The sequence below is a fragment of the Cheilinus undulatus genome, linkage group 1 (genome assembly GCF_018320785.1).
Source record: "Cheilinus undulatus linkage group 1, ASM1832078v1, whole genome shotgun sequence".
NCBI lineage: Eukaryota > Metazoa > Chordata > Actinopteri > Labriformes > Labridae > Cheilinus > Cheilinus undulatus.
Genome location: NC_054865.1, coordinates 38408808 through 38432969, shown reverse-complemented (window position 1 = coordinate 38432969; position 24162 = coordinate 38408808). Strand labels below are relative to the sequence as shown.

The 24162-nt window shown below is 38.6% G+C and overlaps 2 protein-coding genes across 8 annotated transcripts in view; both read right to left on the bottom strand.

Annotated features, from left to right (window-relative positions):
- Window positions 1-196: 196 nt before the first annotated feature.
- Window positions 197-19066, bottom strand: golm2 (golgi membrane protein 2). 2 transcript variants are annotated; one of them, XM_041794468.1, is made up of 10 exons: window positions 17986-19066; window positions 14700-14754; window positions 13951-14053; window positions 10658-10748; window positions 10303-10426; window positions 10033-10116; window positions 7872-8132; window positions 7331-7468; window positions 3960-4127; window positions 197-1214 (listed from the first exon to the last, which is right to left on the bottom strand). In XM_041794468.1, the coding sequence occupies exons 1-10, from the start codon at window positions 18310-18312 to the stop codon at window positions 1141-1143; spliced, it is 1425 nt and encodes a 474-aa protein (XP_041650402.1). In that variant the 5' UTR covers window positions 18313-19066; the 3' UTR covers window positions 197-1140. The 2 variants fall into 2 exon arrangements, with proteins under 2 accessions (XP_041650402.1, XP_041650409.1); XM_041794475.1 differs by lacking the exon at window positions 3960-4127.
- A 2403-nt stretch (window positions 19067-21469) lies between these two features.
- Window positions 21470-24162, bottom strand: part of fam189a1 (family with sequence similarity 189 member A1) — a 162675-nt gene continuing 159982 nt past the window's right edge. For all 6 annotated transcript variants that reach the window (XM_041806165.1, XM_041806089.1, XM_041806211.1 and 3 more), the window contains one exon: window positions 21470-22231. In XM_041806165.1, the coding sequence (XP_041662099.1) occupies window positions 22034-22231 (198 nt within the window). In that variant the 3' untranslated portion in view covers window positions 21470-22033. The remainder of the gene's footprint in view (window positions 22232-24162) is intronic.

Genomic DNA, 24162 nt, shown 5'->3' with positions numbered 1-24162 from the left:
AGTTGTTCTTGACTTCTCACTGCTCTGGTCAAGGAAAAGGACTGCAATCAAGTATTAAGGGACTTATAATTCAGATGCCTCTTTCCTGCATCAACTTCACACTGAAAAGGTGAGCTGTTGCATCACCTGAATAATCAACTCCATTCTTCTAACAGATTGTTGTTTCCACAAGCGCAATCACAACTGAGACATAACATGAAGCATCACCTTTAATAAAATTAAATTACATTCAATGTGCTTTTCCATAAGAAAAACAATTTTCCTGGCTGCACAAACAGAACTGATTTCAGGTTTAAGGATCCCCCCAAAAGGTGAAGAATTAGATTTCCTCAGTACAAATGGTAACATTTCAACTACATTATGTACAAGAGACCTCATTGACGGAAGCATGTGTACAGTCAGTCAGTCAGTTCCTTATGTGCTCAGTTAATTTTTGCACATTGTAGAGGACACTAACATTGCTGTAAGTATTGCTTAAGCTTCAGTATTTTGCTCAGTTTGATTAATAAAGGTTCAAATACATGCAATGGCATCATTAGGAAAAAAAAAAAAAAGAATGAGGAGCACTTTGGAGTGTCTGTCAGAAAGAAAAGAAAATTGATTTAATAGGCCTACACATAGTCCTTGGCATTTGTAATGCATCCCCTTCCTTAAAAAAATCTTCCCATGTAAGAGTCCCAAAAGTTTGTTAGAAAGGCAGTCTCTTTGACAATCACCTCAGCCGATGTCTATATTAAGAAACCTGAAAAGAAAAGAAGCAAAACCAAAAGTCTGACCTTGAAGTTGAAATGTGAGTCACCGGGGCTCTTTAAAATCCCTCCATTATGATCTGACGCAGTTATCAAATTACAAAACTGAACAGTCATTCTATAGGATATCACCTCTACTGTCATAAATTAAAACCATTAGCAAATTAACAGCAGCTAAAGACAACCCATGATTTTTTTTTTTTACTTCGCATTATGTAATTCAGAAGTCATAAGTTGCAATGTCTGTTTTCAAAATAGTCCATGACATTGAGGATGCACCCTATAAATGTCTTAAACATACTGATGTTCAAACTGTTTCATCAAGAATGACCTTGACAATTGAGGAAGGTTTGAGTATTTTTCAATGAGATAGGGCTGCAGGAGTTTCCATTCAAAGAATGTCAATGGCTTGATGTCGTTTCCCGTAATCCACAGCCCGGTCTCCTTGCATGTCTCCATCATCATCTGGAACAAAAGCAACAGTATCTTCAGAAATTGTTTAACAGACACTACACTTTAAAAATTCTTGACTTCTTCTTTATTACATGAGAAAATGCATTTTTCTTGATGTAGATTTTACAGCTGAACATGTTTCTTTAATTTCAGTCAAATCAGTTACAGGGAAAATCAATACAATAAAAAAATCAAAATAGCACAGTAAGCCACATCATGATGATTTCCCTGATTGATTTAATGTGTTATGAGTAATCTGTTAAACTTTCAACTTTGAAAGGTTTTCTTGCTCCTCTTGTGTAAGCAGGGTTTCAAATTTAGCAATTAAAATTCCTCAATCAAACTGCACGAGCTTCCTCTTAAGTCATTCTACTGTACACAAAATGCTGTCTAACATATAAAATAAAGCTCACAGGGATACTCTAGATACTTTACTATTATGACTGAAAATATACAATCATAAGCTCGTATGCAATGTAATCCAATTCAGTACAGCGTTTTGACCATAAATTCTACTTTTATGAAGCTTATGCATTTTTAGTTTTTATTGACATGATCTGAAAATTTATGATTGTACTTATATTTATTATTAAAGTTGTGGTGGGTAGTGGTGGTGTACTGATGCACATTACATTGGAAAAAGTTCAAGATATTTTTTCTCATTTACAGATGGAGATGAAATTATTAGCCCCCCTGATGCTAATAGTCAGTTATGTCTTTTTCTCCTGGATAATAGCCTGCAGTCATTGTTGTAGTTTTAAAAAAGTCTCAGACACGCCTCCTGAGGAATCCCAGCCCATTCTTCTTCAGCCAATCTCTCAAGGTCCTCCAGATTTGATGGTCTTCTGGCATGGACCCTGGTTTACAGTTTGCCCCTCAGATTTTCAATGGGATTTAAGTCATTGCTTTGTGCAGGCCAGTCAATAACGTTCACTTTTGTCTACTGAAGGTAGTTCTTCACCAGGGGCCACAAATGTTTTGGGTCGTAGTCGTGCTGGAAGACAAATTGACGGACCCAGACCCAGTTTTGCTGCTGACTGCTTGAGAGTTTCTTTAAAAATCTCCACATATTCCTCTTTTTTCATGATTCCTTAACCTTTTACTAGATTCCCATTTCCAGATGCACTAAAGCATCCCCACAGCATAATACTCCAACCACCATGTTTAACTGTGGGTGTTTTTGGGTTATATGCCTCCTTTCTTTCTCCAAAATTAAGCAGCGTCTCTGTGGTCTAAGAAGTCTAGTTTCATCTTATTTGACGAAAGGAAATGCTTCCAGGTTGTCCTTAACATACTTCAGTCTGGCTTGAAGAAGAATTTTTCCCTGCAACCTAGTGTCTTGGCAGTTGTGCTGAGGTCTTTGGACACATCTCTCACTGGTTTTCTTTACGGAGTCTTTGAAATCTTTCTCATTCTACCCCTGCCTGGTTGTTCAACAGTGTGCGTCTCTCTGATTTTATCTTATGATGCTTCTCGCTCTAGTTCTTGACACTTGGATACGCTGTGATAACTTTGTAGATCCTCCTGTTTTGCAAGCATCAACAATTCTTTTTCTCAAGTCTAAAATGGTTTCTTTTGTTTTTGCCATGATATTTTCCCAGTGACAGCTCAAACCCTTACTGAAGATTTTATGCTGTGTGTAAATTGGGAAATAACCCTGAGTTTTAACTTGATTTTACAAGCCCTGAGTATTACAAAGTTTAAGCACGTCACTGAAAAACAGTGGTTTGTGCTATGGCTGGACTAAAAGGTCAGTTCTAAAGGGGGCTAATCATTTTGACTCTGGTATATATATTTATTTGTGTGAAATAATTTTGTTTCTGTGTGCAAAGTAAAATAATGTAAACATTCAAAATAAAACTAGGATGTTTGGAAAACTCATGTTAAAATTTCTTTGCTTTGTATTCGAGCACTTGGGAACTACATGGGAAAAAGAAATTTTTATAGGGGTCTAATAATGTTGTCCTTGTGAATGAACAGGGACTACATGCCTTTCAGTACAATGAACGCCACTACACAAAAACCACCCAGTATGATGTCAGTAATAAATAAAGAGTTATCACCATTGTAAAGATGTCGACTAAAACAGGAAATGAAAGCGCTTCATAAAGGTAGAGCTGTTGTTGGACTGGATTGAATGAGTCTGTGTATGTAGTTTTACTAGTATGAGAAAGCAGTGTGGTTTAATATGGATACGAGCAAATATATAAAACTCCAGATGTTTTGTCTTCAAAAAATGGTCAAATTCTAAACTGTAACGAAGGAGGAAACTATTCAAAAATAGGCATGCGTTTCAATAATTCAAAGAGAACAGACACATTCACAAACACGGTGAGCTATATTTGTCTACTGGTCTGGATGTGGGTCAGAGGTTTGGTGGGCACAGACAGGTGGTGAAGCACAGGCAACAGAGACAACACTACATGGCAACGGTATTACTCTCACAGAACCATAAGTTCCTAGATCAAGTTCATGCCATGATTTTTTAACTGTGTCAGTGCATTAAAACAGGGCTGACACAGTTCAGGCAGAACTCCATGTAGGACAATCCTGCTTTAACCCAGAGGGTTCATTTGTGACCCGTCTGTGATTTTGAAGGATTCAAGGACCAAACTCAGGGTGCTGTGAGCTACTCTAACTGTCTGGACAAATGCAGGAAGGGGGAGGGTCAGCAGGTCAGAGGGTGGAGGGGGGAGCAAGGGGAGGAATGGTGGATACACATCTGGACAGGCAGTCCAGTCCCCCGGCCTGGCTCACCTTGAACGTCTTCCTCCCCACCATCACCATCCTCTTCCTCATTGTAGGCCAGCTCGGCCTGCTTGTCGGCCTCATACTCACCCACGTTCCCATCGTCCCCATTGTAGTCCGCCAGCTTAGAGCCGTGTTGCGGATCTACTGGGGACTCGTTCTCATCAAAGAACCGGCCTGCAGGAGGCAGAGAAGGGCCTCATCAGGAAGGGAGGGAAGCGAAGGCAGTTGTAGGGAGATGAGAGGAATGGTTGAAATACAGCATAATGGATGAAAGAAGGAAAGAGTGATCAAATGTGAAGAGTGGCATAAAAGATGAGGGGATTCACTTTTATTAGTATTCCTTTTTTAAAGTTTTGTTAATTTTTTGTTTAATTTGCTTTCATTGCAGATCCAAGGACTGCTGGGGGGGGGGTCTCCTCTTTTTCACAGTAACTCTTGTTGTCATATACATTAGTACTGTTGTACTTAAATGTGTAAAAACCCAATAAATTTGTCTGCGGTCTGTGTCAGAAGAAGACCAGTGTTTCTGACAAGTAATAGAAAGTCAATCATGGACTTAAAGCAAAGTGAGGTGAAAACAGATATTCCCTGGTAATGAGCAACTCTTTACAGTAAAGAAAGCACTGAGTGCTGACTGAGTTATAGGTTTAATCATCTGCACAAACCAATCATAAGACACAATAGGTCTGCTGTAAATCCATTATGAGGTTCAGTTTTAATGGATTGTGTGAAAAGAGTTGATTTAACTGGACTGCTATTAAGAACTCTATAAATACTGTGACTGCTTATGTTAAAACGGCATTATAGACATAGGAGAGGTTTTAGATAAAGAGGTATGTCTGACATAACCAGTTATATTTCAAATGCTGGAAGAAAATACAAGTTGTTTAAGGAGTTCAAAACTAATAGTTGATGTGCATGAACATTTATGAAGTTTAAAAAACAGAATAATGGTCCTTTTCCTTTATGTTGTGGATATAAATATGCCATAAAATATGGTTATTTTACCCTGATTTTATTCATTTACCTGCTCTAACAGTAAAGAAGAAGTTGACAGGTATGTTGTAAGAGGCAGCCACAGAACTCTGATGTTTTAACTGAATAGGAAAGGTCACAATGTCTAAATCAAAAGTTTCTAATCTTGTCCATCAGTAAAAATAGCTAAAATATTTGGGGCTGACAAATGTTTACATTTTTTATGATTGATCTCAGAATGTATGTTGTTGATGGAATTATTTTCCTTTTTTTCTTTTTTTGAAATCCCACTATTTTGCTTTTCTATTTTTAAAGAAAGTAAGGAATTTTGCGGGAGATCAAAAATTATGACATGAACTTACTGAAAAGGAAATTATGGATTAAAAGTAAAATATTTGATTATACAAGGTGCAGATGACTTTTGACTGATCTCCCTGTGAGGTTTTTAAAGTGAATTGAAACACTGAGGAGCAGTGGTGTACTAGTTTAACATGACTGTGGTTGCTGGAAGGTGCTGCAGTGGCTCAACCAAAGTCTGCTCAAAGTGACTCTAAAGCATGTGACTAATCTTGACTAAAACAATGAATGCACTGATTTTGGACCTTGATTAATAGAAACTAATGCACGGATGTTGGCAGCCCTAATAGAGGCTTAAAACTACATTATACTTGCATGTATATATTTACAAATGAAGCCTCATATCTACAGTATAATGTTAAAAGGGCAGTCAAGTTTTGTAGTGGCTTTGTATGCTGCATCTGTCTGCAGTAAGTGTTTAAGTCACAGAGGATGCTGCTCAACAAGGCTAATTAAGGGACAGACTGGCAAGGGGGGGGGTAACCAATTACATTTATTTATATAACTAATTGAGTAGTTTTTAGGGAACACATACTTTTCTGTGTACAGTTTGAAATTGGTACTTTTACTTCTGCTTAAGTAAGTTTTAATGAGACTTACTGTACCTCTAGTGGAACGCAATACTCGTGTAGTCTTTCCACTTCTGCTGACTACACAGCAGCATATAGAGAGGGAATAATTTCACATCACAGCACAAAAAAGCTGATCTACACAACAAAAACTGGAGTGTTGACATCTCAGGGTTGATCTTTACTCCCTTAGTGTCATTTTAACTCCATTCTTCTTGTTGTTTTTTGTTGTCAGACACATTTGCACCATGAGTGAAGTTATCAGCGGGGTTAGCATTTCCTTTAGGTGCTCCTAAAGGATGCATGGTAAATTAGTATTAGCAGCTCTGTCAGACTGTAAAATATTTAACACTTTCAAAAGTGTAGATTGAAGTGTAGTGTGGACCAATAAAGACACTTTTAAAGTGTTAAAATAAACTCTGTACGAGTTTAATCAACAATGTCCATTTCGCTGTACACTACTTAGTTACAGAGGTGTGACTTCACCTGAACAACCTGGTTGAGATCTATTCTTTTGTTGTTCTTACTCCTCAGTAGCTGCTTAGTATTCGGTTCTAAAAGTTAACTTTAAATTAGATACTTTTTACTTTTACTTGAGAAGATTTATAGACCAGTACTTTTACTTCTTTTTCCACCTCTGCAAACCAGTCACAGAGCCCAACCCCACTAAAAGAAACTATCCCTTTAACATTAACTAGACACTAACAGTGTTTTTACTCTGATCTATAGCAGCTTTTAAGTCTCTATCACAAATGCATCTGGGACAGTTAATGTTCCTCTCTTGCCTCACACAGATTGGAAACTGCGCTCTTGATCAGAACAGGGCTGGGTGGGGACTAGAGATGCACTGAGGCATGCTGTGTTTTTGGGCCGCTAGTGTCTGGTGAGCACCAGATGCAGCCAAAAATGAGACATCTGGTGTGTGTCGGGTGTTAATTTGCCATAATGTGATGCGAATATAAAGAGACCAGAAGAGGAAGATTTGATGAAAAACAAATTCAAGACATAAACAGAATACAGAGGGTGCTTTAAGCTGCAGAACTGCAGAGAATGAGGCATGTTTGTAAGAGAGATGAAAGAACAGTGCATATAAAAACAGAGAATTGGGAGAGGGGGGCAGTTGAGAAGAGCAGAAGCCAGGCAGCAGGACAGGATCATCTGGGAGGAAGGTGAGCATCATTTGTCTCCTCTGCTCTGCAACTGAGCCCTCTCTCTGCTCCCTCACACTGCTCCATTAAAGACATGACTTGCATTCAAACAAATACTCAGTTTGTTGTAACTTTTAAGACACTGTTTGAGAAGGAGGGTAACCTGTTAGCAATCAGAAAAACCCAAACGGGGGGGCAGCAGCTTAGCACAAAGGCAAAGCTACCAAGAGTAACTGCAATTCTAAGTCAACCCAAATCTTCAGGTTAATGAAAACATCCAGTGATTAGGTCAGAGCCCTCTTTTACAAAGTGTGGTGTGAATGCTCACTTTGGCGGTGGTGAACTGGCTCTGCTGGAGCTTGTTCTTTGGCATCGTGAGGCTGGATGGGGTTGGGCACCTGTGCAGGGTTTGGAGGCAGAGGGATCGCCTTTAAATGTTCTCCGTTACCCTTCACACGATCAGGAACTGAGGAAAAGAAAAAGGTTTTGTTGTGTTTGTTCAAGACAGAAATCCATTTTTAAAATTAGCACAGACTGCTCATTGTTCTACCTCAGACATGATCGAATTCCTGACTAACATCATGATCACCTAATAATCAGTGTCAAATAAATGCCTTGATAAAATCACATAATCATAAGGCATTGTGTGGTCAAGTAGCTACATTTATGTGTAGCTGAGGTTTGATATGTGTAACTGAGCTATGAAAAATTAAACTCACAAAAATCCTGAAAAGATCACTAACAATTATTGTTCCCAGCTTCAGTTTATTATAGATTTGATGCAAGAAATATCATAGAAAACATTAAAGTGACAATGTAAACCTTCCTTTACATGGAGTCTGAGTTCATTGGAATAGTTCATGTTTTACCTTGTAGTTGTCTTTGCTGTTCTCCCAGCTCGTCTGCCTTGATACCCGCCTTGTTGTCCTCTTCAAACACTATCGGTTTGTCAGCCTGTTTCAAGATGCCTTGTGCTGCCGCTTGAGCCTCTGCTCTGTCCTGGAGCTTAGGCTGATCCAAGGCTAGAGCCTGGCCACCAGGGCCATCAGCTGCCCCGACTCTCTGTCCAGCACCAGGCCTTAGAGCCACTTCAGTGTCATGCTTTATAGTGATGGCTGGTTTCTTCAAAGCTGGAGATGGATAGAGCCGGTTGTCAAAGTCAGGACAGAGAGACATCTTTGCCTCAGTAATATGTGTAACCTGTTATTAGGTTTATTTTTCCATTTCTGGTTTCAGGTAGGGCTGGGTGATGTGGACTAAAAATCCTCTCTCATTAACAACATCATTGTTGTTGAATGGCTATAAACAATATATATCTTATTACTTTTTAAACAAATAGTTGTGACAATATCAAAATCAAAACTTCAATGTGATTCATGTAAAAAAAAAACATAAATGATACTGAAACTTGTTTGATTCCATGGGTACAAAAATATAAGGCATTGAAACCCTGATTGGGCAATTTCTTCCTCTTTTTTTTTTTTAATCATAAAAAATTGCAAACTAACACCAGCAAAATAAGGTACATAAAATAAGGTTGTCAAAACTTTCTATATGCCTAAATACATGTTCAGAATTAAGGTGTTATTAAAAAAAGTCATTAATTACAGGCTTTGTAATTATTTAATTTCAATTGCATGGGAATAATTGCATTACAAGTTGATTTAGTGTTAAAGTTGGTTATATATACAGCCCATTCAGAAAGTATTCAGACCCCCTTCACTTTTTTCAATTATATGTTGCAGCTTGATGCTACAGTCAAAAAATGCATTCTTTTTCTTTAATTTAAACTCAGAACCCCATCATTAAAAAGTGAAAACGGATATTCAGAATTTTTTGCAAATTTATAAAAAGAAAAAACTGAAATATCACATTGACTTAAGTATTCAGACCCTTTGCAAAACACTTGAATTTAGCTCAGGTTCCTCCCATTTCTCTGGATCTTGTCTGAGAAGTTTCTGCACCCTGACTGGAGTCTATGGTAAATAAAACTGATAGGACATGATCTGGAAAGGCACACACCTCTCTATAGAAGGCCTCATAGCTGACAATACATATCAGAGCAAAAACCAAGACATGAGGTCAAAGGAACTATCTGCAAAGACAGGATTGTTGCAAGACACAGATCTGGGGAAGGCTACAAAACAATCTGCTGCACTGAAGTTTCCCAAGAGCCCAGTGGCCTCCATAATTCTCAAATGGAAGAAGTTTGGCACAACCAGGATTCTTGCAAGAGCAGGTAAGAGAGTACTAACAGGCTATTTCTGTAATTTTTTATTAGTTAATCAAAAGGTTATTTTGACAGCTCTGCTTTAAAATGATAAAACTCTACTATTTTATTATTAGTTTCAGGTAGCACTGAAACTTAACGGCCCTCAGTCAGATTTTCAATCAAAAGACAGAGAGCACACTCTAAGTTGCACAAATACATTGGTAACATTTGGAGTGAGGAGTGATGAAAAACCTTGCTCCACTAGGGAAACCCTCACACTTTTGCTAGTTCCACCCACTTCTTCCAGGACTTGCATTTTTGTTGCCGTGGTCAATCAATATCATTTACTTTTACTCATACTGTAGAAGAAAATTCGAAGTGCTCATCAAAATAAAATACATTATCTTGTGGTCAATGAGCATTCTACTGCTGGTGGATCTTACCATAAACAATCTTCTACTGAGCATTAGCCCTGGTATCTTTTTTTAACCAATATAAACTATATAAATATAAATAATATCATCTCCACCTTAATCTTACATACACAGTCCCAGTTTTAAACACAAACCTTTTTATTGTTAAACTGATATATTAGTTTTCTTCCTTGACTGTTCAGAGCCCCAAAATGTGTCCATATTCTAAATCTTGTTCACCCATACACTGCCACTAGGAAAACCTTTACTGTTCAGTTGATCCCTCTCTGCGTCCTATTCTTTTGACATAAGAACAAATGCATATGTTTTGCACAAAACTTACTTATTAAATTACTGTGGTTGCCAATGTAAAGCAGGTCAAGAAAATTTCATTTTATTGCTTACCAAACTGCACATCCTCGACTTTTCCCACCTCGCTATCTTCAATACCGGGCATGCCAGCGTCACTGCCAGGCTTACCCATGTCATCTGTAACAAAGCATAACATTAGAGAGCTTATTTAAAAGAAACTCTTCTTACATAAATAAATCAACAGGAACAACAAACACAAAAAACCTACTCCAGTAATACACTGAACATGACATCAAACAGGAACAAAAGGAAAAACAGTCAGGAGAGTTTTAGCTTTGGAAGACAAGCTCCCCGATACTGTACCTTTTAAATCTTGACTGTCATGTCGGCGATTGGCCACTGTATGGCGCTCTCCCACCACATCCCCACCAAGTGCTCCTTCTGCATGTCTACCTGCTGCTACAACCTTGTGGTGGTCCAATGCACCCTGAAAAATTGTCAAAGGTGAGAGAAAAGTAAGCAGAAAGATAAGATGATCTGTGTTAAATGAGTAGAAGTGCTGTAGAAGGAAAAGAAAAAAGGGATAAAATTATCCTGGCTGTTAAATCAGACATTCATGAAACTTCTGAAGGTAATAAATGCCCAGCCAAGGGAATGACTACATAAAGAGACATGAGGATAATCACTGTCTGGTTTGATTGATGCTGTAGATACTTACCTGTCTGAGCTTTGATGCTTCTATCTCCAGGGCCTTTTTTGTTTCTTCATACTCGTCCTTCAGTTGTGCAATCTGACGCCCACACTGTAAACTAGATAACACATATAACCCGTAATTTTAACTAAATAATCCCTCTTATTTATTTCTCTACACTAGAAAACTAATTGTTATAAACAGGAAAATAATACAACAAAATCTGACATGTTTTTAAATGAACAGTGTACCTATGTCCCTGGGCAGCGCTTTTTGTGCTGGCAGTTTTCAGAACTTAATTTTCAAAGTGCTTCTCAGAGGTGCTTATTAGTGCTTACAAAGCCAACTTCTGTTTTCCTTCGTCTAAGCCGTAGCGTCATCCACATTTTAAAACGCTTATTGCAGTTGGTTTTATTGAAGAAAAGAATCACAAAGAAAAGATGCAAACAATATATAGCAATCCCGTCCTTTCATTTGCAACTGTAAACATGGAAATTTTACCTTCAAGAATATGAGTCGGATTGGTGTCTTCTCCACCATTACTGTTTAAAATACAGGTATAAGTAATCCTGGCTCTTCTTGATTTTGATTGGCTGCTAAGAGAGAAGTAACATTGAAAATCTCAATACCATTCTGAGCAGCTAATGTTGATGATATTTTTGCACTAAGAACACTGAGCACTGAAAACTTTGGACTACACTGGTTTTGAATTGAAAATGTGTGCTGTCAGTGCTTAATACAGCAGTTGTTCACACAGGCCCTTAATCTATTCCAAAACAAAAAAAAAACCTTGCAACATCAAATGCAACCAAGAATGAAGCCCAGCTCAGTTCAAAGATCTGCAATGCAACAAGGCCATTTAAGATTGTTGCTGGCAACAGCTGCAGCTGTGTGGACTGAGCTGATGTCAGTTGATGGTGTTTCTTGTGATTCAGTTTCTCAATTTGCAGATAGCAGCCTTTTGGATATTGCAAAAATTGGAACCATGCTGGGGCTTTTGCCTTTATTTGATAGGATAGCTAAAAAGAAACAGGAAGTATGGCGAGAGAGTGCGGGGAAGACATGCACCAAACAGCGCCAGGACCAGAGTTTAATCCTGCAACCTGTGAGTTGAGGACTGTAGCCTCTGTTAAACATTTCTGTCCCATCCATTTAGCCAGACATACACTGTGTGATTTCCACCCAACTTTCTAACAGTCCTGGTGTAATTTTGGCTAATCCTGTGCAATTGAACTGATTATAATTAGGGCCCAACCAATTAATCTGACAGCTGATTTAATCGGTCCATTATAGCCTACTAAAAATAACTGTTAATCAGCCAAAAGCTGGCCAATTGATGTCGATATTAACATTTGTATTTTCTCTAAAAAAAGTGCAGGGAGTATGACTTGGTTTTACTTGGACATGATATCTGTGTTCTATTCAGTAGGGTGTGCACCGACTCCTTTCATGTCCTATGCTTCTTATGTAGCCCTTACAGCAGAGAGGACAAGAGCCCAGAACAGCTTGGCTGAGCATCAAATTTGTCTAAGAGAAGGATTTAGGGGACATCAGAGAGGCACAGTTGAAATTGTGTTTTACTTCTGACTTTTATTACAGAGCTTAACCACTTACCTATTACCTGCAGATAATAATAACTTCATCATTTGTAAATACACACACTGACCACTTCATTGGACCAATTTTTGCAACCCAATGGTTGTGCAAGACCTGAGTGCACACACTGTGCAAGTGAAGTCGGGACAGACTTTGACAAAAATCTACAGTTTACTTTGAGAGCATCCGATATACAGAGGTTGAAGTTGTATCTATTCATATCCTTCTTTCTCTCTCTGTCTGTCTAAAAGTTAACAAAGGAAACAAATGCCTCAAAGTTGAGGATTCTGCTTGTGGCTCTGCTCTCACCATGGGAGTGGGAGCAGTTGTACAATCAAAATGTCAGACGTGTCACAAATCCATCCAATCACTTGGGAGCAGCTGGTCAGGCTGTAGTCGGCTGTCTTACGCTGCACGACAAACGACACACAATCCAACTGACAGTCAGTGTGACTTCAGAGCCAATTTTTGTGACTCAAAATTCACGTCTGAATCTGATTAAATTCACACACCGTATGCCCAGCTCTAGCTGTACATCTAAGTAGGGAGTTCCACACTATGATGATGGACATGTGATGGCAAAGGGGAATTAGTGATGACTCACTATTATGCAGTTACTATACAGCCAAATGTTAAAAATTATCATGCCAGTAAAAATACAGAAAAAATCGTGACCGTGCAGCACTGTCCTGAAGTCAGATTTATTGCATGGCTACTTGAGAAATAAATCATTTTTAATGTGATTAAATTTTAATGTAAACAATACATCATCTCCCTCAGTTGCAGCAGTGTAAACTACAACTAATGTTGCAGGGTGGGCTGTTGCAAGCAGTTCCTACTTTCAACTCGTCGCAAATCTTTACTCTGAACTGGGCTTTACAGAGATCATAGAAGTTTTATACTTTGATAAAGGACACAGGAGATTAGGATAACCTAGGGGTGTCAAAGTCAAGGCAGGGGGCCAAATCCAGCCCGTTGTAGAGTTATACCTGGTCTGCAAGATCATATCATATTTTTATCGTAACTGTCCCACCAGTATGAGATCTGCAGTGTTCCTCCAATATAAAAATGCAAATTTAAACTTGATCATTTAAATTTTCCTTGTTTAAGTCATAAAAACCTGAATGAAAATAATTAGATAAAAATACAGGAATGTGGGAAAATAATTTGTTTTCATTTCATTTATATTTGGCCTTTTAGAGTCACGATTTATGTAGTAACTCATATTTGGACCTTTAAACCTCATGATTTCAACTTTCTTTATCACGTTTGCCTTCTAAAACATTACTTTGACTTTTAAGTCCATGTTTTGACCTTTTGAACTACAATGTTTGACTTTTATGTCAGATTTTGAGCCTTTATAAACTTCATTTTGACTTTTTTAATCTCAAAATCATCAACATCAGTGCTAAGTTGTTCTTCCCCCATAATTCGTTACTGGTGAAAATAAGGTTGACAGAGTACGGTTAAAGGTTGACTCCATTAGGCTCTCAGGTTAGACCTAAATTAAGAATCTGGCCCCTGCTGTGAGTTTGACACCCCTGGGTTAACCAATCACATTATATCCTCTGAACATAGTTAAAATGCTTTAAAAAACACTGAAATACTTGTGATTATGAAGAGGAAAAACTAATTTTCACAAATCATTCTACTGTTCTTTGAGGTGCAGAAATCTCAAAGAACATTCACTGAGGCCGACAAGAAGTGGTAAAGATTTTACAAACCTCTCATACTCCAGTTTTCTCTCCAGGTTAGTGCTGTTTTTCTTCACTTCCCTCATCTGCTCTTCTTGTTTCATAAACTCCTGCTTCAGATCCTTTAGCTGTTCTGTTGCACCAACACAAATATGCAAATTAATACAATTAAGAGATGGATTTCTTGTTTGTTAAAGGTGCATTGTGTAGAATTTGGAATTTTAGCGACATCTAGCATTCAGATTTTAGAATGAGCCGATCTGTTACCAAAACGTCACATCACTAAGCGACGAGAGCCTGTGAAGACCAAAAAGGATCGTGAGCTGGACATCATTTACAGCAGTAACGAGGTGAGGGTTTATTCATTCATTTTTGTAACCATTATTTTTATAGATTATAGGTCAGTCTTCTTCTTCACCTGCCCTCCAGGTAGCTTTCAGGACCGGTGAGCAGGTTCGTATTTAAAAATCGCGTTTCACTCTTTCTGTCCCCAGAACGATGCCGTAGACAACATGGCGGTTCGTTATGTCAGCCTCCGTGAGGGCGACCCGCAGTAATGTAAATTTAAAAAGAAAACAAAAGTTTAAAGGGGATGATTGTGCACTTATTTTAACATACTTCACATAAATATATAAACATTATATCCCATTTACACCGTTTCTGTTCGGCGAAATGCTGCCAAATTCTACACACTGTACCTTTAAATAAACAACAGTTGAGAGATTTTAACACTTTGTTTTACAGCTCCCTCTGCTGGCCGGACATGGATAATGTCCTACCTTTCAGCCTTTGGATCTCTGTCATCTGGGCTGCTACGTCTCCCTGCAGCTTCATCTGTGTAGAGAGAGAAAAATAAAATGTGTAAAGGAGATCTAATCAGATGAAATATACCAACATATGAATGGATTCTTCCACGTGTAAAAACAGTTCATTAAACGTCCTTTTTCACTTGCGCTGTTAAACTAGATTTGACGAAACTGTGCAACAGGTTTTTTTTTATCAGCAGATAGCTACAGCATTCTCCCCAGAGGGAACAGGTTTGTCTTGTTTGTCTGTGTAACAAGCCTTCACAGCACAAACAGATGGCACCCTGTTTGACATTTTATTTAGTTACTGCTGCACAGCAATGAGTTCCTGGCTGTCAGAGCCAGAGAGAGGAATTAAGATGTTTTTGCTGGGAAATAGTGTTTAGGATTTACAAAAAAAGAAAGTATCCCAATCATTTTCACTGATTAAGATTGTTTGCATCAGCAGATTGTCTTCTTAAAGGAAGCACTTCAATGACACTGAAAGAGAAGAAAACAGAAAGCCCTGAATGTTATAACACAATTTAATAAAACAGGACTGATCTGAAACTTGAATCTCTACCTGCAGCCCAGACAGATTCTTTCTGTGATGTTATTACATTAAATTGTGTGCTGCTCTTTGAGTTTTAATAAAACTCGCACTGTATGCATACTGTGAGGGGGCAGCAAAGGAAGGAACCCTTGGACTTCAACTCATGTTATTTTAAATTGGCCTCTAAAACCTTCACAAAGATGAAGTGAGGAAAGTCTTTAAGTACCATAAGTCAGCAAAAGCTTGCACCCTTTTTCAATGAAGTGCATTATTGCTGAACAAACATGAGAACAATAGCAGGGATCAGGCAGGTAAAGTCACACAGAAAGGGTGGCATTTGGCTTTAAGCAAAACAATGACTGCAACATGCAAATCATTTAAATGGTGGGGACAAGCATTTAAGTACACACTCTTCTAAAACTTTTCCTGGAACTCTGACCCTTAGCACCCATTGTGATCATGTGTAATCATGAGCGACCTATAATTAACCAAGGTGGAAGCCAGTGTGAAACAGTGTGAATCTTAAAGCTACATCCTCTCCCTTTCTCACATGTGGTTACCTGCTTCACCCCAAACAGGGCAAAAACACACCGTTAAAACTGTGTGAAGAGCCAAAAGCTTCCATGATTCATTCTTGCACCTCAAAGGTACAACAGCATATTTGCTGTACTGCGTGGAAGCCAGTTAAAGCTCAACTGTCACTATTTTCTCTGCATTGCAGGCCACATTGCTTCAAGTAGGATGTGTCTGTTGAAACAGGGTTGGGCTGTTGACAAAGGAAAGCTTTGGGACTGCTGCTGATAAACCTCTGTCTCCATAAGGAAATACGGAACCGGATACAGAAATCCCTAGCACACTATTAAGAACTCATTTTTCAGCACTTCATTTAGACCTCAACACCTAGGAAATTATCTCAGTCCTTACATCTAGTTTCTCAGCAGCAACTTAGCTTTGAAGAGGGATTTGTTTTTGCCAAAAATGATAAATTCAATTGACAAATGAGAACAAAGTTTGGGTAGTTTTAGACATTAAAAGCAACTAAACAGAAGCTTGCTGTAACAGGGCCATTGTTTAACTATTATCTGATTTAGCCACATAGAAGGGATTTAACAAAGTATAAGTGTGTGATTGTCAGCTGGAGAAAAGTTCCCAAATGCAAAGTCATACGGAATATATCCCTAAAGGCTGAGGGCTGACTTTATCCATCTGCGATCACTTTTATCCAAATAAATGTTTTGTGTTCCTTCAAAGCACTCTCAGTGAAGCATAAAGTCAAAAACACTGGAGACTTGACGTATAACATCCCCATGTTTAGTGCTGCCGGATGGACATTGCAGACTTCAGGATTAACATTTAATCTAAACAAATGTGTGCCCATCAATGAGAAACAGGCATGAAAAGCTAAATGCAAATGACTGGAAAACCTCCTTCCCATCTGTTGTCTGAACGCCTCTCAGGGCAGCTGGACATACAACACAGTGAACTGACTGATCTATTGCAAAGGACAAGAGGTTGGAGTTGCCTTTTGGAGCAGAAGGACACTTGGTGAATACATAAAACCTGCGCAAAAGTGTATAATGTGCTTGTAAAATAAATCACAAGAGCATCAAAAATGACTAGCATAAAGCCAACTGTGTTCTTGTACAAGTGGTCATGTCTTTTACATAGATCATCTTTGGGGGATAAGACAAGGGCAGATGTTGATTTAAAAACAAAGACTTCAAGCGAAATGACTGATTTATATCATACTAAAATATCTGTACTTTGTGGAATGACTGTGGATATTCTTGTCTTAGTTTATTATAGCAGATCAAAGTAAGTATGCTCTCCCTCAACTATAATAGTTGTGGCTTGGAGGCATAGAGACAAAATAACAGGATAGTATTTACAACTAGAGGATATTAAAGAAGGATATATGAGCTGAGATGAGGATGAGTTGCATAAATCAAAATGGATAATTACAATGGCTTTGCCTATTCAATGTTAATAAAGTTGAGTTAAAGGCCATTCTTCCTCCACAAGGAGATCTCCTACTTTAGCACAAGGCCCATCTGTTATTAGGGATAGGTATAAAAATCCTGTACCAACATAGTACCAGTACCAACACACCTGATACCTACCATACCAAATTTAAGACAGATTTTGGTGCTTCATTTCACTACCTGGTGACAGCAGCGCATCCCTGTGACGTAATGTGAAGAAGTTAGACCTTTTTCCTTTACTTATAAGTTCTATTGGCATCTTATCTTTGTCCCATTTTTGATACCTAGACAGCTTTTATTCAGCTGACAACTTTTTAAAAACTTTTTTTCGTAAAAGTATCAATACAGGCACCATTTAGGAACCAGCACATTTCAAAATGTATTGATTTCAATGTGTTTTGTCAATGGCACTCAATGTCAGTAGCATGGAATTTACTTAACAGGTTTATTGAGCTTTCTCTGCCAACTTATTCACAAACTAGTGTTTTCTTTCCCAGGGAAGATATTTCGTTAGAACATTAGCAATAGTGCCAAAAGCACAGATGCATAACTAGTAGAGGACTGAGCTGAAAGCTGCTGACACTAATATACTATCTCCAAGTTTTTCAAGCTTTTTTCTCTATGTTGCAACATTGGTCACCCATTTCTGCTTGTATAAATGCTACTTTATCATTACTCATAATTGCTGGAATATAATTAAATCAAGATTAAACCTTACTGATGCAGTCTGACGTTAAAAGTATACCTTTTCATCGTTACACTTTTTGATGAGACCCTCCCTGGCCTGCAGCTTGCCCTCCAGGACGCTGTAGTCTCCATCCTTCTGGTCGATCTGCTTCCTGTGTGTGTCCACCTGCACCATCAGCTCCGAGTTCCGCTTCTCCAGCCGGCTCCGCGCCGCGTCCGTGCGCTTCACCTGCGTCTGCACCTCCGCCAGCTCATCGAGCAGGTGCCTGTGCTTGGTGTTCACCGACCAGTAGTTGACAGACAGTATGGCGATGATCACCATCAAGAAGATGAGGATGAAGGACGGGAGGCGGCCTCCCCGTCGGTTTGCACCAAACCCAACCATTTCCTAAAATAAAGTCTATGTTACCTCAGGTTGTTACCGCAACCTCCAGAGCTCAGTGAGAGTATTCTCCCGCTGTACAACACATCCGTCTACGTGACATGCCGCGTATATGCGGCAACCGTTCAGAAAGGCAAACACTACAGTACTCCCACTGACAGTCATGAATGTTCAAGACTTTTCACGTTTCTTTTGATGTGTACTCTGCTTCCTCCTTCCGCACACTAGGCATCCTCCTTTGCGACTCGTCCAATGTCAGTAGGCTGGATGAAATACGCCCGCAGGGACGTGGCCTAGCTCAGCTGGCAACGTTAACACAGCAGACGAGACGAGACGTGGACAGCTACACGGCACCGTGGCAGTGAGGGGTGCAAATACAATTCACACAGCCAAGTTAGCTTTAAAACATTAGCCTTCAAGTAAATTTAATCAGGCTTTCCAGGTACGCCCAGCTAGACTGAATGCACTTACGTCTGGAGTTCACTTAATCACGAAATCATCGTTGAACACGACCGCTGATGATTTTCGATCCAGACCTGACGTTAATGTTAGCTTCCATTAACATTACCGCTGCCCTGCTAACCACTGCACAAGCTAGCATCGTTGGAGATCAATGAGCTCCACTAAATGACAAAACACCCTCTTTTCTTGTGGGAGCTGGATGGTATCCTAAAAATCTTAGGTCTGGAGAATAAAAATAAAGCATAGATAACCCATGCCCGTGTCACTCTGGTCGATTCACTGACTTCTAACACGATTTCTGCCCTGAGAAGCTAGCGATAATCAGTCCGTGACACTTCCGCTTTATCACATTGAATTCCAAACACATTTCAGAATAAAAGTCCCAAATTACTATTTAACAACACCGGGAAAACTTAGTGTTTGACTGTTCATGGCATAACTAGTGACACTTATGTAGTAAGAACGCTTTTAGTGTTAGTAATAGTAAAAATCGTATTTACGTATTAAGCCAGAAACTACAAAAATCGGCTCTCGATAAAGGCAATCAAATGTATCCGAGGAAATATCGTCTTAGGTTGGCTGCCCAAGACCGGAAACACGTCTTAACCGAAGAAAATTTACGGCAAAACTCGCGATTAAGGTCCAGATTTAAATATCATTTGAATTACTGAAAGTGTAGTTGAGTCCCGATAAAAGGGAGAAGAATTGAAGTTGTATTATTTCATCTATATATATCAAAACTTTAGTCCTTACCTTCACCCAATATTTGGGTATCTTTAAAATACCCTGGTACTTTTGTTGATAAATTAATGTAGATATATTAAAACGCAAATAAAAATGGGTGCCTTTGATAACCATGATTAGTTTTTTTTAGTAGTGTCAGGCGGGGCCGCTGCAGCACTGACATAGATTGGTTGGGCTCAGTTAATATTGTGTCTGTTTTTATTGTTTGTGTGTTAATGCTTCTGTGAACCGATTCACCACTAAAGACGGCATGATTTGATTGATTAGCGATTAATGACACTGTGTAGTGATAATCCAATTTATATTTTGTGCTGCCTTTTGTGAGTGACTGGGGGAACCTGCATTTGTTAAAGTACTGTCCAAAATATTTTACTCCCTAATATAAGTGTCTAATTGGACAAATATGTCCCATTTACTCCCATTACAATAATTTTTTAAATTTGGAAAATACGGAAATATTTGGTAGTCTTAATCAGGTCTGAAGTTGATTAAAATATTTAAGCCAAGCAAGCAAGCAAAAAAAAAAAAAGTCTGTGATATTTTTATAGCAGCTTTCGAAAGTGGATATTTTGTCCCAAAAATGGCTTATTAGGCTGCAGAATTTCAAATCTGACTCTTCACAAAACCCAATAATGCATCAAGGTCAATATTGTAGCTAATATTTGCATATCCCAGACTATGCCACCTGAAATTTATTTTCTAATGTAAATAACTAACAACAGTGACAGCATGTATTCAAACAAGGGTTAAAATCATGAAAAGAATTAAATATTTGGTAGTTTTGATCAGGTCTGTGGTTGACTGAAAGATTTGAGCCACAAAAGTGGAAAAATATTAAACTATAATATTTGTACAGCAGGTTTCAAAGATGGAAATTTTCATCCCAAATGGCTTACTAAGAGGCAGAATTTCAAATCTGAAACTACACAAAAACCAATAATGCATCAAGATCAATATTGTTGCTAATCTTTGACATATCCAGGACTATGCTTAAAAAGAATCCCCCAGACACCTGACATTTCTTCTTCTTTCTTTAAGAAAATCAATAATGTTCTGTGCTTTTCATAAAAAAAACTACAGTGTATTCAAACTGGCATTTAAAGGAATCCTGAAAATAATTTCATATTTAGTAGTTTTGAACAGGACTTCTGTTGATGAAAATAATTCATAAAAAATAAGGAAAATATTCTTTATACAACTTTTTAATTAACATTTTTCACAGTGGACATTTTTGTCAACAAATGGCCTTTTAAAGGGAGTAAATTTGGGCGAACAAAACTAAAGGTCCTTCAAAACATGAATTTGAAATGCCATCTGCAACAACACAGACAAAATGAGAAAAAAAGCCAGAAAAATTCACCCTTTTGGGCAAAAAATGTCCAGAGTGATAACGGAGGGTTAATGCATGTAATCTTGTAATGTTTGACGTTTGGAAACAAGCTATGGTGATACTTTTTTTCAACACTTCTCCCTAAATCATGGGAAGCAACTTTAATTTTTTTTAGTTTTGCAGATGCTCAAATCAATGCCAGGTATGAATGAATCTATGTCAGCTACTGTAATAACTACGTTGAGGCTCTTTAGACCCATTGACTGTACCTCAGCTTAGGAAATGCTCAGTGTTCTGCTAGGATCCATTGCAAGTGTTGCTAGTTCAGGTACCATTATTATTAACTGTAACACTGCTGTGAAATGCAGTAAAAAAAACTTAAGTTTTGTAGTTATGAGCTATGGGATCACAATTCATAAGTTATAATAGCTCGGCTTTTGTATTTCCCATTTTTTAATGTTATTTGGTCAACCTTGGTTGAGCTGTTTGGGATCGTACCTCCTGTTAACATGTCTGATGCTGAAACAATAGTTGAATAAGTGAATAAACCACGACATACAAACTCATATTTTATTGTAACACTGATAAGAATTGTAACACAATGAGGTAAGTTAAATAATCCACATCTGTGAAGTTCTTGCACCAGTGGCACCACAAAATACTCACCAACCGATCAGTAACAGCTCCACAAAGTCTGCAAACAATGTCTTGCAATGCCCAGTCAGTTCAGTTCACAGTTTCATACAAAACATATTTCTTTCTGCTTCCAACGAGGACAAGAGGAATACTGATAACACAATCTCCTTTGTCTTTCAGTGACAGATCAGCTGTGTTTGTTTCTTTTTAGTTTTTAAGAGATGAAACTGAGTAGAAAAGATCCCCTGAGGGAGAAACATTCTTTTGTTTTTGTGATGAGAAAGAAGCCACTACAGACACTGGCAGGCTCAGTCTGAGTTTGCTACCATTTCTGCTGATGACTTGGCACGGTCTCACAGGGCACTAGGAAATACAGTTTGAGATCATTTCAGTTTGCCTGTGCTGCAGTTACACTTTGAAAACAAATGATCTTTCAACACTGGCTGAGTTATTAATTACTCTACAAGCATCTGCTGCTCAGCACAGCCTTGCTGCAACACCCACATGGTGAAATGTCCTCAAGTTTGATCCGAGTCCTTGTTGGGAGAGCGGTCAGAGAATTGTTTCTCTGCATTCAAGGCTTTGTTCAGAAGATGGGGAGTCCAGGTGGTTGGTAGAGGCCCTGGTTGTTTGCTGGAGGTGTTTTGGACGGCGCATGGAAGGGGATGAACTCAAAGCACCGCAGCTTTGAAGGTGAAGATCCTCGTGACCGCGCTTCCTGGGACTGCCACTGATGCGCTGAGTCATCACCTGTGCACCAAAGAGACAGCAAAACAAAAAGAAATACAATTAAGCAATACCTAGATTTTTGCCTTTGTTTAATTTTATGTTTTTGAACAAAAACAAAAGTCGGCAACAAGAAGAAAATTTATAATTAAAGCTCCAGTGAGGATTTGAGCTTGTTATGAAAAGGGAAAAATTACTACTGATATCTCTTGAAGAAAATGAACATCAGCATAAGGACTGGCATTAATAACGGTTAAAACTGCTTAAGTAGGGCAAGTACCAAAGGAAGTGACCACATTCCTCTTTAATATAAAACAGTTTCTTTGAAACTACTCAAACAAAATCAACCTATACAGAGAACCTGTAATGGGACAGATAAGTGAGGTCTATCAAGCAACATCTAGAGGTGGAAAGTGACTGATAACATTTGCTCAGATTACTGTAATTGAGTTGTGTTTTCACATACTTGTACCTTTCTGAGCATATTTGGAAATCAGTACTTTTACTTGGGCAAGTTTTAACCAGAGTAACTTTACTTTTGCTTGAGTACAATAGATGTGTTTCCACCTCTGGCAATAATACATCTTGCTGATAATAAAGCAAGTAGCTTAGATCAGATCACCACAGAGTATCTTAAAGATCACATATTTTACCCCTTCAAGACAAGTTTCTATTGCTCTCAGAGGTCCCAAAAACATGTCTGTGAAGTGTGTTGCTGAAAAAAAATACTCCAGTATTGGATTTTTGCATGTCTAAAAGACCCTCTGTTTCAGCCCTGCTCAGAACAAGCTGTTTCTGTGTCTGCGGCTTTAAATGTGCCTGAGCTGTCTGACTCCGTCTCTGACTCCACCCCTCTCAGGAAATGGATGCGGCTTAATGGAGGAGGAAGATGAGGGTGGCGGAACTTTCTTCCAAGTGGGGAGGGCCAACTGAACCTGGGGGCAGGGCTAACTGCCCACATGACATCATGAGGGGAAAATCTGAGAATGGCTTGTTTAAGCACACATTTTCTGAAAGGTGGGGGGGGGATTATTTTTTTCTGATTCTTGGGGTGGATTGAGGACAGGCCAGGGGCACATGTTTATGATAGAACAGCCTGAAAAAGTGTTTTTTTCATAATATATCAACTTTAAGTTTGCCCACATGATTATTTTCTTCTCTGTTTTACTCAGCTAATGACTCACAGCTGGCAACTGGACTCTTACGTTGCCAGTTTCTTCAGTGCCTGTCATCAAGGACAAAACTGGAAAGACTGGGATCTTAGATAATTAAAGACCTATTGCACTTGCCAGTGTGGTAAGGTAAGGTCATAGAGAGGATTCTTTTAGATCAGTTGACTAAATATATTGGCACCACAGATAATCAGTTTGGCTTTAAATCTAAACATGGCACTGATCTTTGTATCTATGCCCTGAAAAGAACTTTTAAGGTTTACAGAAAGAACAATTTCTCTGTCTTTATAGGATTTATTGATGCCTCTAAGGCCTTTGACAATTAAGTAAAAAGGAGGTGCCTGATTACATTGTAAGAATTTTGGCTTACTGATAGCCAGTCAGAGTATGCAAGTCAAATGGGGAGATACAATTTTTTCCCCCCTTGGTGTGAGCAATCGTATAAAACAGAGGGGTTACGTTCTCCTGCTCTCTTTAACCTGTGCATGGATGATATGAACTGAATGGATGCAAATATGGGTGTGTGTTGGGCAATAAAATAATCATCTTACATATCCTGATGATTTGGTCATTTTTCCCCCAGGGTTTCAGCAGCAGCTAAATATTTGTTCTGAGTATGGATTATAATTTGGCGTACAATACAATGCCTAAAAGCCCCACATTGATATGTAGAACTAAAGAGGACAGGGATCTCAACTTTCCCTCTACCTGTCAGGTCAGGTCCTCACTTTGAATAGCAAAACAAAATATCTAAGACGTGTCATTACTAATCAAATGTGTGAT

Excerpts from the sequence above, each read along its gene's own strand:
- golm2 (XM_041794468.1), bottom strand. The coding sequence starts at position 18,312 with ATGGTTGGGTTTGGTGCAAACCGACGGGGAGGCCGCCTCCCGTCCTTC. Across the intron at positions 10,427-10,657 it reads AAGCATCAAAGCTCAGACAG|GGTGCATTGGACCACCACAA; the intron begins GTAAGTATCTAC and ends ACAATTTTTCAG. Across the intron at positions 10,117-10,302 it reads TGACAGTCAAGATTTAAAAG|ATGACATGGGTAAGCCTGGC; the intron begins GTACAGTATCGG and ends GCTTTGTTACAG.